Source organism: Pan troglodytes, chromosome X (assembly GCF_028858775.2).
Source record: "Pan troglodytes isolate AG18354 chromosome X, NHGRI_mPanTro3-v2.0_pri, whole genome shotgun sequence".
Taxonomy (NCBI): Eukaryota; Metazoa; Chordata; class Mammalia; order Primates; family Hominidae; genus Pan; species Pan troglodytes.
The window spans coordinates 57,356,104-57,374,513 of record NC_072421.2 but is presented as its reverse complement, the minus strand read 5'-3'; the positions used below and the strand labels follow the sequence as shown (position 1 = coordinate 57,374,513).

General features: G+C 39.6%; 1 protein-coding gene across 3 annotated transcripts in view; it reads right to left on the bottom strand.

Moving 5' to 3' along the window:
* Positions 1-18,410, bottom strand: part of FAAH2 (fatty acid amide hydrolase 2) — a 399,339-nt gene that overhangs the window by 160,843 nt on the left and 220,086 nt on the right. For 2 of the 3 annotated variants that reach the window (XM_054676505.2, XM_054676504.2), the window contains one exon: positions 13,082-13,291. The exons of the other annotated variant lie outside the window; for it this stretch is intronic. In XM_054676505.2, the coding sequence (XP_054532480.1) occupies positions 13,082-13,291 (210 nt within the window). The remainder of the gene's footprint in view (positions 1-13,081; positions 13,292-18,410) is intronic. 3 annotated transcript variants of the gene reach the window in all.

Sequence of the window (18,410 nt, the reverse complement as noted above, 5' to 3'; positions counted from 1 at the left end):
AAAAAAAAGTGACTTACCACATACACAGAATTTAAAACAAAAAAAGATATAATCATCTCAATAGATTCAGAAAGAGACTTCAATAAAATCCAACATTCCTTCATGATAAAAACCTTAGAAGGATAGTCATCAAAAGAGCATACATCAAAATAATAAGAGCTAATTATGACAAACCCACAGCCAACATCATATTGAATGGGCAAAAGACAGAATAATTCCCCTTGAGACCTGCAGTAAGACAAAGGTGTCCAGTCTCACCACTCCTATTCAACATAATACTGGAAGCCCTAGCCAGAGCATTTAGGCATGAGAAAGAAATAAAGGGCATTCAAATAGGACAAAGACAAAGTCAATCTCTCTCTGCTGGCAATATGATTCAAAAAGACTCTCCCCAAAGGCTCCTGGAATTGATAAATGACTTTAGTAAAGTTTCAGGACACAAAATTCATGTACAGAAATCAGTAGCATTTCTACACTTCAATAATATTCTTGGTAAGCCAAATAAAAAATGCAATCCCATTTACAATAGCCACACCAAAACTACAATATCTAGAAATACCACTAACCAAAGAGGTGAAACATCTTTACAAAAAGAACAACAAAATACTGCTGAAAAAATATGAGATGAAACAAACAGGAAAATATTCCATTATCATGGATTGGAAGAATCAATATCATTAAAATTGCCATACTTTCCAAAGTAATTTACATATTCAATGTTATCCCTATCGAAATCCTGTTATTTTTCACAGAATTAAAAAAAAAAAAAAGCTATTCTAAAACTCATATGGAACCAATAATACATCTGAACAGCCAAAGGGATCCTAAGGAAACAAAAGGCAAATAAATCACTTTACCCAACTTAAAACTGTATTGTACGACTAATGTAACCAAAACCGCATGAAGCTGGTATAAAAACAGATATATAGACCAATGGAACAGAATGGAGATCCCAGAAATAAAGCTGCAAACCTACAACGATCTGATCTTAGACAAAATTTACAAAAGCAAGGGGAACAGGACTTCCTATTCAATAAATGGCGCCGGGATAACTGGCCAGCCATATGCAGAAAAATATAACTGGATCCCTACCTTTCACCATATGCAAAAATTAACTAAATATAAATTAAATATTTAAATGTAAGATCCCAACCTATAAAAATGCTAGAGGAAAGCCTAGGAGATACCCTTCTCAACACTGGAGTAGCAAATAATTTATGGCTAAGTCTCCAAAAGCAATTTCAAAGAAAATTTGACAAGTGGGACCAAATTAAGCTAAAGAGCTACAGCATAGCAAAAGAAATTATCAAAAGAGTAAACATACAGTCTACAGAATGGGAGAAAATATTCAGAAACCATGCATCCAACATAAGTCTAATATCCAGAATCTATAAGGCACTTAAAGAAATCAACAAGCAAAAAGTAAATAATCAATTAAAGAGTGAGAAAATGACATGAATGGACACTTCTCAAAAGAAGATGTACAAGCAGCCAAGAAACCTATAAAAAATGATCAACATCACTAATCATCAGAGAAATGCATATAAAGACCACAATGAGATACTGTCTCACACAAGTCAGAATGGCAATCATTGAAAAAATCCAAAAATAACCGACGCTGATGAGGCTGCAGAGAAAAGAGAATGCTTATATACTGTTGGTAAGAATGTAAATTAGTTCAGCCCTTTGGAAAGGAGTTTGGAGACATCTCAAATAACTTAGAACTGCCATTTAACCCAGTGATCCCATTACCAGATATATACTCCAAGGAAAATTATTTGTTCTACCAAAAAGACAAATGAACTCATATGTTTATCACAGCAGTATTCAGAATAGCAGAGACATGGAATCAATCCAGCTTCCCATCAACAGTGGACTGAATAAAGAATATGTAGTACCTTTACACCATGAAATACTATGCAGCCATAAAAAAGGAATAAAATATTCCTTTGCAACAATATGGATGCAGCTAGAGGCCATTATTATCCTAAGCTAATTAACACAGGAACAGAAAAGAAACTACCACATCTTCTCACTTGTATGTGGAACTAAACCTTGAGTACACATGGACAGAAAGAAGAAAACAAGAGAAACCAGAGCCTACTTAAAGGTGGAGGATGGGAGGAGGGCAAGGATCAAAAAACTACCTATCAGGGACTGTGCTCACTACCTGAATGATGAAATCATTTGTACACCAAACCACATGGACACACAATTTACCCATGTAATAAGCCTGCATAAGTGCCCCCTGAACGTAGAATAAAATATGGAAGGGAAAAAAAATAGGTCAACTCCTAGCAGGCCAATTTTCAGTACTCTTTTTGTGCGTAATTCTTTAAAGTCATGAAGAGCTAGGATTTATCTTTCTTTTTAACTTTTAAGTTTAGGGGTACATGTGCAGGTTTGTTACATAGGTAAATTTGTGTCATGGGGGTTTGTTCTACAGACTATTTCATCATCCAGGTATTAAGACTAGTACCCATTATTTATTTTTCCTGATCCTATCCATCCTCCCACCCTCTGCCCTCTGAAAGGTCCGCAGTGTTTGTTGTTCCCCTCTATGTGTTCACATGTTCTCAACATTTAGCTCCCACTTATGAGTGAAAATATGTCACATTTGGTTTTCTGTTCCTGCATTAGTTTGCTAAGGATAATGGCCTCCAGTTCCATCTATGTCCCTGCAAAGGAAATGATCTTGTTCTTTTTCATGGCTACATAGTATTCCATGGTGTATACGGACCATTATTATAGTACTGATTCCTAAAAACCATGATCAAATGAGGATTTATTCTTAGCATATTTTTATGATTAATCTAAAGTTCAAAATATTCTGCTTTACTATACCACAATTCTATTTATTAGACTACCTTATATTACCTTTAAATCACTTTTTGAAAGCCTAGAAGATTTTAAGTTCCTTGAATGCAGGGACTCTGCTTTGACATTCTTACCACCATAAATAATACAAAATAAATACTCCTTGAATTCATTGAAAAAGCAGTAAATGCCAATAACTGGAGTTTCTAGGTGACAGAATTTTTCTTTCCACTGTTTCTGAAACTGTGTTATTTTACCCTTTAAATGAGGGAAAATCAAATTTAACTGATAAGTCATTTTAGTACAGTGGATAGAAAACAGCCTCCTGTAATCCAAGTAGGTTTGAATCCTAGCACTATGATTTACTTGTTTAACTATTTAATTTGGAGCTGGTTTATTTAATCTTTCTGAGCTTTGAATTTGTCATTTGTAAATTGGGGATAACTTTCTGAAAAAAAAAACAAACAACTATTATAAGTATTGAAATAAATTAGTTATAGGAAAGCCTTGCACAATTTTGTGCACCAATCCCAGAGTTGGTGCTCAATAAACAGTAGCTAGTTTTATTTAAGAACATTGAGAAATATATAATAATCACCCTGATAAGCAAGATAATCCTGCTAGAACAAAATTTCTGAATTGCTCTGAATTATAAAAGTAGAACCACCCTTCTGATCATATTAACATTACCTGGAGAAGGCTTGTGTCCAAATATACCATTGAAGAAAGCAGGCATTCGAATGCTACCACCAATATCAGAGCCCACACCAATCACTGAGCAGGCAGCTGCCAGTGTTCAGCCCTCACCACCTACAAGAAACACAAAATACTTGCAAATAAATAATCTAATATACTATTTGCATGGAATATCTTTTTCCATCTTTTCACTTTCAACCTTTTTGTGTCTTTAGATCCAAAGTGAGTCTTTTGTTCACAGCATATATTTAGATCATAATTTTATTCTATTCATCTATATTATTTGAGAATATTAAGCCATTTACATTTTAAAGTAATTACTGATAGGTCTTCCCTGAGGATATTTCTTCCCTGGGTCTGTGTTTGTGTGTCTGCTTTTTCTTAATTCTCTCATACAGAAAAGAGTTCTTATTTTTTTTTTTCCATCAACTTTTAAGTTCTGGGGTTCATGTGCAGGATGTGCAGGTTTGCTACACAGGTATATGCGTGCCATGGTGGTTGGCAGCACAGATCAACACATCACCTAGGTATTAAGCCCAGCACCCATTAGCTATTCTTCTTGATGCTCTCCTTTCTCCCAACATTCCCCAACAGGCCCAAGTGTGTGTTGTTCCCCACCATGTGTCTATGTGTTCTAATCATTCAGCTCCCATCCCACTTATAAGTGAGAACATGCTGTGTTTGCTTTTCTATCCCTGCATTCGTTTACTGAGAATAATGGCTTCCAGCTCCATCCATGTCCCTGCAAAGGACATGATCTTGTTCCTTTTCATGGCTGAATAGCATTCCGTGGTGTATTTGTACCACATTTTATTTATTCAGTCTATCATTGATGGGCGTTTGGGTTGATTCCATGTCTTTGCTATTGTGAATAGTGCTACAATGAACATATGTGTGCATGTATCTTTATAATAAAATGCTTTATATTCCTTTGGGTATATACCCAGTTTGATGGTTAATACTGAGCGTCAACTTGATTGAATCAAAAAATGCAAAGTATTCTTCCTGGGTGTGTCTGTGAGAGTGTTGCAAAGGAGATTAATATTCGAGTCAGTGGACTGGGAGAGGCAGGCCCATCCCCAGTCACAACAGGCACCATCTAATCAGCGTGGCTAGAATAAAGCAGATAGAAATTGGAAAGAGCAGAGTTGCTGTGTCTTCCAGCATTCATCTTTCCTCCATGCAGCATGCTTCCTGTCCTCAAACATCGGACCCCAAGTTCTTCAGCTTTTGGACGCTCGGACTCACACAAGTGGTTTGCCAGGGGCTCTTGGGCCTTTGGCCACAGATTAAAGGCTGCATTGTCAGCTTTCCTACTTTTGAGGTTTTGGGACACAGACTGGCTTCCTTGCTCCTCAGCTTGCAGACGGCCTATTGTGGGACTTCAACTTGTTATCCTGTGAGCCAATACTCTTTAATAAACTCCCCTTCATGTATAAATCTATCCTATTAGTTCTGTCCCTCTAAAGAACCCTGACTAACACACCCAGTAATGGGATTGCTGGGTAAAATGGTATTTCTGCTCCTAGATTTTTGAGGAATTGCTACACTGTCTTCCACAAAGGTTGAACTAATTTACATTCCCAACAACTGTGTAAAACATTCCTTTTTCTCTGCAAGCTAGCTAGCATCTGTTGTTCCTTGGCTTTTTAATAATTGCCATTCTGACTGGTGTGAGATGGTATCTCACTGTGGTTTGATGTGCGTTTCTCTAATGATCAGTGATGTTGAGCTATTTTTAATGTTTGTTGGCTGCATGAATGTTTTCTTTTGAGAAGTCTCTGGTCATGTCCTTTGCCTACTTTTTAATGTTTTTTTTCTTGTAAATTTGTTTAAGTTCCTTGTACACTGCATATTAGACCTTTGTCAGATGGATAGATTGCAAAAATTATCTCCCATTCTGTAGGTTTTCTGTTCACTCTGATGATAGTTTCTTTTGCTTTGCAGAGGCTTGTTAGTTAACTAGATTCCATTGGTCAATTTTTGCTTTTGTTGCAAGTGCTTTTGGTGTTTTCATCATGAAATGTTTGCCCATGCCTATGTCCTGAATGGTACTGCCTAGACTTTCTTCTAAAATTTTTATAGTTTTTTGTTTTAGGTTTAAGTCTTTAATCCATCTTGAGTTAATTTTTGTACAAGGTGTAAAGAAAGGGTCCAGTTTCAACTTTCTGCATATGTCTAGCTAGTTCTCCCAGCACCAATTATTAAATAGAGAATCTGTTCCCCATTGCTTGTTTCTGTTAGGTTTGTAGAAGATCAGAGGGTTGTAGTTGTGCAGTCTTATTTCTGAGTTGTCTATTCTACTCCATTGGTCTATGTGTTTGTTTTGGTACCAGTACCATGCTGTTTTGGTTACTGTAGCCTTGTAGTATAGTTGGAAGTTGGGTACCATGATGCCACCAGCTTTGTTCTTTTTGCTTAGGATTGTCTTGGCTACTCGGGCTCTTTTTTGTCTCCACGTGAATTTTAAAATAGGTTTTTTTTTCCTAATTCTCTGAAAAATGTCAATGGTAGTTTAATAGGAATAGCATTGAATCTATAAATTACTTTGGGCAGTATGGCTATTTTCACGATAATGATTCTTCCTATCCATGAGCATGGATTTTTTTTCCATTTGTTTGTGTCCTATCTGATTTCTTTGAGTAGTTTGTAGCTTTCCTTGAAGAAGTTCTTCACTTTCCTTGTTAGCTGTATTCTTAGGTATCGTATTCTTTTGTAGCAATTGTGATTTGGAGTTCATTCATGATTTGTCTCTACTTGCCTGTTGTTGGTGAATAGAAATGCTGGCAATTTTTGCACATTGAGTTTGTATCCTGAGTGTCAGGCCTCTGAGCCCAAGCCAAGCCATCGCATCCCCTGTGACTTGCAAGTATATGCCCAGATGGCCTGAAGTAACTGAAGAATCACAAAAGAAGTGAAAATGCCCTGCCCCACCTTAACTGATGACATTCCATCACAAAAGAAGTGTAAATGGCCAGTCCTTGCCTTAACTGATGACATTCCACCACAAAAGAAGTGAAAATGGTCGGTCCTTGCCTTAAGTGATTACATTACCTTGTGAAAGTCCTTTTCCTGGTTCATCCTGGCACAAAAATCTCCCACACTGAGCACCTTGCGACCCCCACTCCTGCCCGCCAGAGAACAAACCACCTTTGACTGTAATTTTCCTTTACCTACCCAAATCTTATAAAACGGCCCCACACCTATCTCCCTTTGCTGGCTCTCTTTTCAGACTCAGCCCGCCTGCACCCAGGTGATTAAAAGCTTTTATTGCTCACACAAAGCCTGTTTGGTGGTCTCTTCACACGGACGTGCATGAAACTGAGACTTTGTTGAAGTTGCTTATCAGATTAAGAAGCTTTTGGGCTGAGATGATGGGGTTTTCTAGATATATGATCATGTAATCTGCAAGCATAGGTAGTTTGACTTCCTCTCTTCCTATTTGAATATGCTTTATTTCTTTTTCTTGCCTAATTGCCTGGCCAGAACATCCAATACTATGTTGTATCAGAGCAGTGAGAGAGGGCATCCTTGTCTTGTGCTGGTTTTCAAGGAGAATGCTTCCAGCTTTTGCCCATTCATTGTGATATTGGCTGTGAGTTTGTCAAATACAGATCTTATTATTTTGAGGTATGTTCCTTCAATACCTAGTTTATTAAAAGTTTTTAACATAAAGGGATGTTGAATTTTAGTGAAGGCCTTTTCTGCGTCTATTGAAATAATCATGTTTTTTATCTTTAGTTCTGTTTGTGCAACAAATGACATTTATTGATTTGCATATGTTCAGCCAAACTTGCATCGTAGGGATGAAACCAATTTGTTCATGGTGTATAAGCTATTTGATGTGCTGCTAAATTCTGTTTGCCAGTATTTTATTGAGGGTTTTTGCATTGATGTTCATCAAGAATCTTGGCCTAAAGTTTTCTATTTTTATTTTTTCTCTGCCAGGTTTTCTTATCAGGATGATGCTGGCCTCATAAAACGAGTTAGAAAAAAATCCCTCTATTTCAATTTTTTGGAATAATTTCAGTAGAAATGGTACCAGCTCCTCTTTGTACCTGTGGTAGAATTCAGCTGTAAATCCGTCTGGTCGTGGGCTTTTTTTTTTTTTTTTCGATTGGTAGGCTATTTATTACTGCCTCAATTTTAGAACTCATTATTGTTCTATTTAGAGATTCAATTATTTCTTGGTTCGGTCTTGGGAAAGTGTATGCCTCCAGGAATTTTTTTCCATTTCTTCTAAATTTTCTAGTTTTGTCCATACAGGTGTATATAGTAATCTATGATGGTTGTTTGTATTTCTGTGGGGTCAGTGGTAATAACCCCTTATCATTCCGATTTTGTCTATTTAATTCTCTCTTTTCTTCTTTATTAGTCTAGCTAGTGCTTTATTTTATTTATTTATTATTTTTTTTCAAAAGAATAGCTCCTGGATTCGTTGATTTTTGAAGGATTTTTTGTGTCTCTATCTCCTTCAGTTCTGCTCTAATCTTGGTTAGTTCTTGTCTTCTCCTAGCTTTGGGATTTGTTTGCTCTTGCTTCTCTACTTCTTTTAGTTGTGATGTTAGGTTGTCAGTTTTAGACCTTTCTAGCTTTTTGATGTGGGGATTTAGTGCTATAAATTTCCCTCTAAACAGTGCTTTAGCTGTGGCCCAGAGATTCTGATATATTGTGTCTTTGTTCTCATTAGTTTCAAAGAACTTCTTGATTTCTTTGTTAATTTCATTATTTACCCAAAAGTCAAAAGTCATTCCGGAGCAGGTTGTTTGATTTCCCCGTAGTTGTGTGGTTTGGTGTGGGATGACTTTCTTAATCTTGAGTTCTAATTTGATTGTGCTGTAATGTGGGGAAAAGAAAGAGAGATCAGATTGTTACTGTGTCTGCGTAGAAAGAAGTAGACATAAGAGACTCCATTTTGTTCTGTACTAAGTTTCATGCGTGTCCGTGTGAAGAGACCACCAAACAGGCTTTCTGTGAGCAATAAAGCTGTTTATTTCACCTGGGTGCAGGTGGGCTGAGTCTGAAAAGAGAGTCAACGAAGGGAGATAGGGGTGGGGCCGTTTTATAGGATTTGGGTAGGTAAAGGAAAATTACAGTCAAAGAGGGGTTCTTCTCTGGCGGGCAGAATGGGGGTCACAAGGTACTCAGTGGGGGAGCTTTTGAGCCAGAACGAGCCAGGAGAAGGAATTTCACAAGACAATGTCATCAGTTAAGGCAGGAACAGGCCATTTTCCCTTTTGTGGTGGAATGTCATCAGTTAAGGTAGGAACCGGCCATCTGGATGTGTACCTGCAGGTCACAGGGGATATGATGGCTTAGCTTGGGCTCGGAGGCCTGACACTAAGAAAAATTCTTCTGCCTTGAGATGATGTTGATCTGTAACCCTACCCCCAACCTTGTGCTCCCTGAAACATGTGCTGTGTCAACTCAGGGTTAAATGGATTAAGGGCTGTGCAGGATGTGCTTTGTTAAACAAATGCTTGAAGGCAGCATGTTTGTTATGAGTCATCACCACTCTGTAATCTCAAGTACCCAGAGACACAATACACTGCAGAAGGCCACAGGGACCTCTGCCTAGGAAAGCCAGGTATTGTCCAAGGTTTCTCCCCATGTGATAGTCTAAAATATGGCCTCGTGGGAAGGGAAAGACCTGACTGTCCCCCAGCCCAACACCCGTAAACGGTCTGTGCTGAGGAGGATTAGTAAAAGAGGAAGGAACGCCTCTTTGCAGTTGAGATAAGAGGAAGGCATCTGTCTCCTGCTCATCCCTGGGCAATGGAATGTCTTGGTGTAAAGCCCAGTTGTATATTCCATCTACTGAGATAGGGGAAAACTGCCTTAGGGCTGGAGGTGGGACATGCTGGCAGCAATACTGCTCTTTAAGGCATTGAGATGTTTATGTATATGCACATCAAAAGCACAGCACTTTTTTCTTTACCTTGTTTATGATGCAGAGACATTTGTTCACGTGTTTACCTGTTGACCTTCTCTCCACTATTATCCTATTGTCCTGCCACATCCCCCTCTCCGGGAAACGCTGGATAATGATCAATAATAATACGGGTCCTCCTTATGCTGAACGCCGGTCCCCTGGGCCCATTTTTCTTATTTTTCTTTCTCTATACTTTGTCTCTGTGTCTCTTTCTTTCTTTTCCAAGTCTCTCATTCCACCTAACGAGAAACGCCCACAGGTGTGGAGGGGCAACCCATCCCTTCACTGTAATCTGAGAGACTATTTGTTATGATTTAAGTTCTTTTGCATTTAATGAGGAATGTTTTACTTCAAATTATGTGATAAATTTTAGAGTAAGTGCTATGTGATGATGAAAAGAATGTGTTTTCTATTGTTTGGGGGTGGAGAGTTCTGTAGATATCTATTAGGTCCACTTGATCCAGAGCTAAGTTCAGGTCCTGAATATCTTTGTTAATTTTCTGTCTTAATGATCTGTCTGATATTTTCAGTGGGGTGTTAAGTTCTCCCACTATAATTGTGTGGGAGGCTAAGTCTCTGGTTTTAAATGACTATATTGTATGTTTCCATTTATTCTCCTCTCTTGCCACTTAATGCATACTTTTTTGTTACTTTAATATTTGCCCTTGAGTTTGCAATATACATTTAGAACTAACTCAAGTCTCCTTCAAATGATACTCTGCCACCTCCCAAGTAGTGTAGTTATCTTATAAAGGAACATTCCCAATTCCTTTATCCCATCCCATGTAACATTGTTGTCATTCATTTCACTCATAGACAAGCTATAATCACCCAACACATTGTTGGCATTATTATTTTGAACAATTACATGTTACATCAATCAATAATTTAAAAATACATTATTTTACCTTTGTTCAATCTTTCTCTAATCATTTTCTTTTTTTTACATTAATTCAGGTTTTTGGTTTGTATTCTTTTTTTCTCTCTGAAGGACATCTTTTAACATTTCTTGCTCTGTTGCTCTACTGGTAACAAATTCTGTCAATATGTCTTTGTCTCAGAGCATCTTTATTTCTTTTTCACTTTTGAAGAATAGATCTGCTAGACAGAGATTTAAGTTGATGGTTCTTTCAGTGGTTTAAATATTTGACTCCCATCTTTGTGTGTGTGTGTGAGACGGAATCTCCCTCTGTCACCTAGGCTGGAGTGCAGTGGCATGATCTTGGCTCACTGCAACCTCCACCTCTCGAGTTCAAGCAATTCTCTTGCCCCAGACTCCTGAGTAGCTGGTATTACAGGCACCTGCTGCCAGGCCTGGCTAATTTTTGTATTTTTAGTAGAGATGGGGATTCAACATGTTGGCCAGTCTGGTCTCAAGCTCCTAACCTCAAGTGGCCCAACTGCCTTGGCCTCCCAAAGTGGACTCCCATCTCTTATTGTTTGCATGGCTTCTGAAGAAAATACCAATATAATTCTGTCTTTGCTCTTCTACAGATAAGGTATGTTTCTCCTTCTTCTTTAAATATTTTCTTCTTTCTCCTTAACCTTCTAAGGATGAAATATTATGCTAGGTGTAGTTTTTTTCAAACATTTATTGCTGTTTCTTAAAATCTTTCTTCTCTTCCTAGTGTTCCAATTACATATGTGTATTATATGCATTTGTAATCCAACAGTTATTAGATAGTCTCTTCTGTCTTTTTCATTCTTTTTCTTCCTCTTTGCATTTCAGTTTTGGAAGTTCTTTTTGACAGATCTTCCACATCACTGAGGGTTTCCTATTTTGTATACAATATATTGATGAGCCCATCAAAGATGTTCTTCATTTCTGTTATAATTTTGTTTTATTTCTAGCATTTGCTTTTGATTCTTGAAATTCCCATCTGTCTTCTTACATTACAGATCTGTACTTGCATGTTGACCAGTTTTTCCATTATAGCCCTTACTATATTAATCACAAATGGTTTCAATTCTCAGTCTGATAATTTCAATATCTCTTCCATACTGGAGTCAAATCTTGATGGCTGCTTTGTCTTTTCAAACCGTGATTTTGTCTTTTAGTATGCCTTATAATTGTTTTGTTGAAAGCCAAACATGATGTACTGAGATAAAAGAACTGGGGGTATTTGGCCTTTAATGTGAGGTTTTATGTTTCCCTGGCTAGGGGTTAGTCTGTGTTTACTGTCTGCTGTAGCCATAGGTGTCAGGTGTAAAATTTTCAACTAGTGCCATTGTTTCCACCTCCTCTGTTGTCTTTGAGTTTCCCTAGAGACTTCTTAAATAACACCTATGATGTACAGTTCTTCTGGTTTATATAGAACTCCCATTATAGAAAATCCCTATTGGTGTAGTGATAAGGTGTGTGGAGACAAGGAGAGGAAGTATTTTATAGTCATATGATTAGGTCTCAGTCATTTAGTTAGCATGTGCCCCTGCTCTGTGACCCTAACATGTGCTTCCCAATTTTATTCTGCTTTGACCCCTTCAGTAGGACAGGAAACCTAGAGAGGACTGGAGTTGGATATTTTCTTTCCCCTAGGTCAAGTCCATTAGTTTCTTGTAAAACCTTACTAAGTTAGGTTCTGAAAAAATAGTTTCTCTGAGGACATTCCTTGTTAGAAGAACAGTATGCTTTGGAAGCAGAATTTCAAAATGGCTACTTTTTCCCTCCCTGTGCAAGAAGCAAGAGAAGATTTCTCTCCAATCTTCACTCAGGAACACAGTAGGACTCCTGAAGGTAAAACTTTTGAAATTGTGTGGAGCCTCTAAGATTCCTCCCACCCAACCACCACATACATTTTGATTCTCAAACTTTTTCACAATGAACCTCCAGCAACTCATCAGTTATAGTTTAGGTTTCTCTAAAGCTGTGCTGGTTCCCCTGAAATTTTCTGCTCCTAGGCTTTTGTTCTAGCAAGTTTCACTTCTTTGTATCTGCCTGTCTTTTCATTCAGTTTTGGGAAGAGTGGTTTTCCCATTACCTCAGCATATTGATAAATCTAAGAATTGTCATTAATTTTTAGTTTGTTCAGCTTTTGTTCTTATTGTGTGAATTGGAGTAAAAACTTCTAAACCCCATATATGCTAGACCAGAAACCTGAAGTCACACTTAAATTTTTAATCATCACAGTAACCTTACAAGTCTGATTTCTTTCATATGGCCATCTTACAAGCAAAGGAAACTGACTTAATGAGCACCTACTTCATGTGACCAAGGTCATATATTAAAAGAAGTCTCAAATGTCTATGTAGCTTTAGCACCCACAAGTTTAAACATCATATTTTGCTAACCCACATATGCATCCATTCAGGCTTAATAAAAGCCTTGTCAATTCTAGTCTCTATACACTTTTTTTTCCTAGTCTCTAAACACTTTACGATGTTTCCTATCTACATCACTTGTAGTTCATTCTCAATTCCCTTTGCTGGCTACTTCTCCTCTATCTATCTTCAAAATATCAGAGTTGACCAAGGCTGTTACACGACTCCCATTTCTTCTCCATCAACACACAAATATCCTGGGTTTTTGCATCCATTCTTATAGGTCATAGATGCTATACTGTATCATGTTTATTAATACAATTCATAATTATTATTGTTAGCATAGCTATTCATGCCATACTAAAATGTCCAACTCACCAGAACTTCCACCTACAATATGTTGTAAATCATATGGGTTGTTTGACCAGCCATAGATCTTGTTACTGGATTCATACCACATACACAACTCACTACAGTTGGTTATGCCAAGAGGAATGGCACCAGCTCCCTTCTGTAATGCCACCACAGTGGCATCTGTTTTGGCAATGGCATCACGACGGTTCATGAGTCCAGAAGAATTGGGCATTCCTAAAAGAGTCACAGAAAAGAATGTTTAAAAATTATTAAATAAAAATAATTGTTTTATCCTGAGGGGCAAGATGGCCAACTAGATGTAGCCAGAAGGAACATCTCCCACAAAGGGTTGGGGCATTGGAAAGACTGGCACACTCCTAGCAGATCTTCAGAGAGAAGGCATTGAGGGTGGATGGAGGGAAGACACAGATGCTGGGCTGAATGGGGAGGAAGCTGGGAACCCTGCACAGGGCTACTGTTCACTGGGACTTGCTCCTTGCTCCCAGCAACACCTGGGGAAAAGGTGAGTTGAACAGTCAAGGAGCAACCCACTTTCTACATGGGCCTCTAGAATCATAGCAGGAAAAATACCCTTGACCACCATGGACACTTGGATTAGCAGGGAGAGGTGCTCAGAGAAGTGGTAGGGGCAGAACTCAAGCTGGAGCAGAGCCTGGAAGACTTGATGCCAGAACATCTGGAGGAGCACAACAAGGGTTGCCCATGCCCCTAGGCTAGACTGGCTCCCACAGGAGACTTAGCCCTAGGGGAACTGTCAGACCTGAAATCTGCAGGGTGGTTTTGCCCATGATTCAGGTCCAGTCCAATCTGAGCACCCCTCATTCTGCTGGCTTCTCCCAGGGCCCAAGTCTGACCCTGCCTGCTTGCAGTGCAGCCCCTAAGTACCTCCTGGGGCCCTGCATCACAGTTCCTGACCTGTCAGGTGGATAGCACCTGACCTGCAAAGTCCTGGAACAGACCTGCCACAGAAGACAAGCCCAGCTAGCCTATACCCTCCTATTGGGGAACCTGCCCCGATAGTCACATAGGTTCTTTTCTATTTTCCCTAAGCATCAGCCAGTTTGAGAAATAAAGGAACAGAGTACAAAAGAGAAAAATTTTAAAGCTGGGCATCTGGGGGAGACATCATATGTCGAAAGGTTCCGTGATGCCCCATAAGCCGCAAAACCAGCAAGTTTTTATTAGGGACGTTCAAAAGGGGAGGGAGTGTACAAATAGGGTGTGGGTCACAAAGATCACCTACTTCACAACATAATAGAATATCACAAGGCAAATGGAGGCAGGGCAAGATCACAGGACCTCAGGACCGGGGCAAAATTAAAATTGCTAATGAAGTTTCGGGCACCATTGCCATTGATAACATCTTATCAGGAGACAGGGTTTGAGAGCAACCAGTCTGAACAAAATTTATTAGGCAGGAATTTCCTCTTCCTAATAAGCCTGGGAGCGCTATGGGAGACTGGGATTTATTTCATCCCTAAAGTTTCAACCACAGAAGACGACCACACCCAATGGGGCCATTTTAGAGACTCACCCTTGGGGTGCATTCTCTTTCTCAGGGATGTTCCTTGCTGAGAAACAGAATTCAGTGATATTTCTCCCATTTGCTTTTGAAAGAAGAGAAATATGGCTCTGTTCCACCCGGCTCACCGGTGGTCAGAGCTTAAGGTTATCTCTCTTTTTCCCTGAACAGTTGCTGTTATCTTGTTCTTTTTTCAAGGTGCCCAGATTTCATATTGTTCAAACACACATGCTCTACAATCTGTGCAGTTAACGCAATCATCACAGGGTCCTGAGGCGACATACATCCTCCTCAGCTTGTGAGATGACAGGATTAAGAGATTAAAGTAAAGACAGGCATAGGAAATCATAAGGGTATTGACTGGGGAAGTGATAAGTGTCCATGAAATCTTCACAATTTATCTTTAGAGATTGCAGTAAAGACAGGCATAAGAAATTATAAAAGTATTAATTTGGGGAAGTAATAAATGTCCACGAAATCTTCACAATCCAAGTTCTTCAGCCATGGCTTCAGCTGGTCCCTCTGTTTGGGGTCCCTGACTTCCTGCAACACCCTCCCACTACGGCAGCCTCCCTTGTGCCACTTTGCCTACATGCACTCGCCCATGATGACCTCCAACATTGCTTTACTGGTACTTGTGTGTGTGTGTGTGTGTGGACCTTGTCTTCCCTTCTCTACCAGCACACATAATTGTGTGCACCCTGCCATGCCACTACTCCTGGCATGAGTGCATCCTACCTCTTCCCCCCACTGCACCACCATTGTTGTCAGATCATTGGCAAGCAGAAAGCACATCAGCACTGCCCCCACCAGTACCTACTTTCAGTGCTGAAACCGCTGCCGGCAGAAACTAGGCATGCAAAAAGTGGACCCACCCTCACCCTGAGTAGCCACTGCCACCTACAGGAACATGCATAGAGGACCCACACAGACTTGTGCCAACCAGAGCACCCCACCTCCATGATAACAATGCCACCAGTGTAAATGTATGCACAGTTGCTGCTAGAAAGCCCTAAGCCCCCAGTCATACTGTCAATGCAACCAACAACTGCAAACACCTGCATGATGGCCACCTACTGGCCCACAAAAGGCAATGCAGTCAATACTGCCAATTGCTGTGAATGCTCTCACAAAGGTCAGCACCCTGGTACCTGCTAGCACTGTGCTGCAGCTGAGAAGCATAAACCCATACATACTGCAGTGGGAGTTGCAACTGGCACATAAAAATAAGGGCAGATACTGCTGCCACAGCCCTATGAAGTTCTTTGGCTGGCACTTACCCGTTGAAGTATTATGACCAGTGATCTGGCAGCACCTTGTCCCTTCTAGTGGTCCAGGAGAACCTCAGCCCTCCCAGAAGGTTCCTAACCTTCAAAAGTCAGAGAAGAAAGTGGGGACCTCATACCAGTCCCCCAGAGTTAGAGCATGCAATCCGGGAGTACTGAGCTGAGTCTTGGCCACTTTAAATGTTCCAGAAATGAAGCCAGCCAAATGAACCTACCTTATACCATAATCAAATCGCCCAAGGTTATCAACTAGAATAAAAGAAAAACTCTCACCCAAAAAACAACTTTAAATGTTGAAGAAACAACAGACCCACAAAAATAAGAAAGAACCAGCACAAGAACTCTGACAATTCAAAAAATCAGAGTGTTTTCCTTCCTCCACACAAACACACTAGTTCTCAAGCAAGCATTCTTAAGCAGGCTGAGATGGCTGAAAAGAGATAAATAGAATTCAGAATATAGATAGAAAGAAAGATCATTGAGATCCTGGAAAATATTAAAACCCAATCTAAGGAAGCTAGAATTCACAATAAAAACATACAGGAGCTGAAAGACAAAATAGTCAGTATAGAAAAAAAAAACACAATCAACCTGATAGAGCAGAAAAACATACTACAAAAATTTCATGAAAAAATAACAAGTGGCATAGTGGTTCTCCCAGCACGCAGCTTGAGATCTGAGAATGGACAGACTGCCTCCTCAAGTGGGTCTCTGACCCCCGAGTACCCTAACTGGGAGGCACCCCCAAGTAGGGGCAGACTGACACGTCGCATGGCCAGGTACTCCTCTGAGACAAAACTTCCAGAGGAACGATCAGGCAGCAACATTTGCTGTTCACCAATATCCGCTGTTTTGCAGCCACCACTGCTGATAGCCAGGCAAACAGGGTCTGCAGTGGACCTCCAGTAAACTCCAACAGACCTGCACCTGAAGGTCTTGACCGTTAGAAGGAAAACTAACAAATAAAAAGGACATCCACACCAAAAACCCATCTGTACATCACATCATCAAAGACCAAAGGTAGACAAAACCACAAAGATGGGGAAAAAACAGAGCAGAAAAACCAGAAATTCTAAAAATCAGAGCACCACTCCTCTTCCAAAGGAATGCAGCTACTAATCAGCAATGCAACAAAGCTGGATGGAGAATGACTTTCACGAGTTCAGAGAAGAAGGCTTCAGATGATCAAACTACTGCAAGCTAAAGGAGGAAGTTTGAACCCATGGCAAAGAAGTTAAAAAAACTTGAAAAAAGATTAGATGAATGGCTAAGTACAATAATCAAGGCAGAGAAGTCCTTAAAGGACCTGATGGAGCCGAAAACCACAGCACCAGACTACATGATGAATGCACAAGCCTCAATAGCTGATTTGATCAAGTGGAAGAAAGGGTACCAGTGATGGAAGATCAAATGAATGAAATGAAGCGAGAAGAGAAGTTTAGAGAAAAAGGAATAAAAAGAAATGAACCAGCATCCAAGAAATATGGGACTATGTGAAAAGACCAAATCTATGTCTGATTGGTGTACCTGAAAGTCACGGGGAGAATGGAACCAAGTTGGAAAACACTCTGCAGGATATTATTTAGGAGAAATTCCCCAATCTAGCAAGGCAGGACAACATTCAGATCCAGGAAATACAGAGAACAGAACAAAAATAACCCTCAAGAAGAGCAACTCCAAGACAAATAATTGTCAGATTCACCAAAGTTGAAATGAAGGAAAAAATGGTGAGGGCTGCCAGAGAGAAAGGTTGAGTTACCCAAAAAGGGAAGCCCATCAGACTAACAGCTGATCTCTCGGCAGAAACTCTACAAGCCAGAAGAGTGGGGGCCAATATTCAACATTCTTAAAGAAAAGAACTTTCAACCCAGCATTTCATATACAGCCAAACTAAGCTTCATAAGTGCAGGAGAAATAAAATCCTTTACAGACAAGCAAATGCTGACAGATTTTGTTACCACCAGGCCTGCCCTGAAAGAGCTCCTGAAGGAAGCACTAAACATGGAAAGGAACAACCGATACCAGCCACTGCAAAAACCTGCCAAATTGTAAAGACCATCAAAGCTAGGGAGAAACTGCATCAACTAATGAGCAAAATAACCAGCTAAGATCATAATGACAGAATCAAATTCACACATAAAAATATTAACCTTAAATGTAAATGGACTAAATGCTCCAATTAAAAGACACAGATTGGCAAATTGGAAAAGGAGACAAGACCCATCAGTGTGCTGTATTCAGCAAACCCATCTCACATACAGAGACACACATAGGCTCAAAATAAAGGGATGGAGGAAGATCTACCAAGCAAATGGAAAACAAAAAAGGCAGGGGTTGCAATCCTAGTCTCCGATACAACAGACTTTAAACCAACAAAGATCAAAAGAGACAAAGAAGGCCGTTACATAATAGTAAAGGGATAAATTCAACAAGAAGAGCTAACTATCCTAAATATATATGCACTCAATACAGGAGCACCCAGATTCATAAAGCAAGTCCTTAGTGACCTACAAAGAGACTTAGA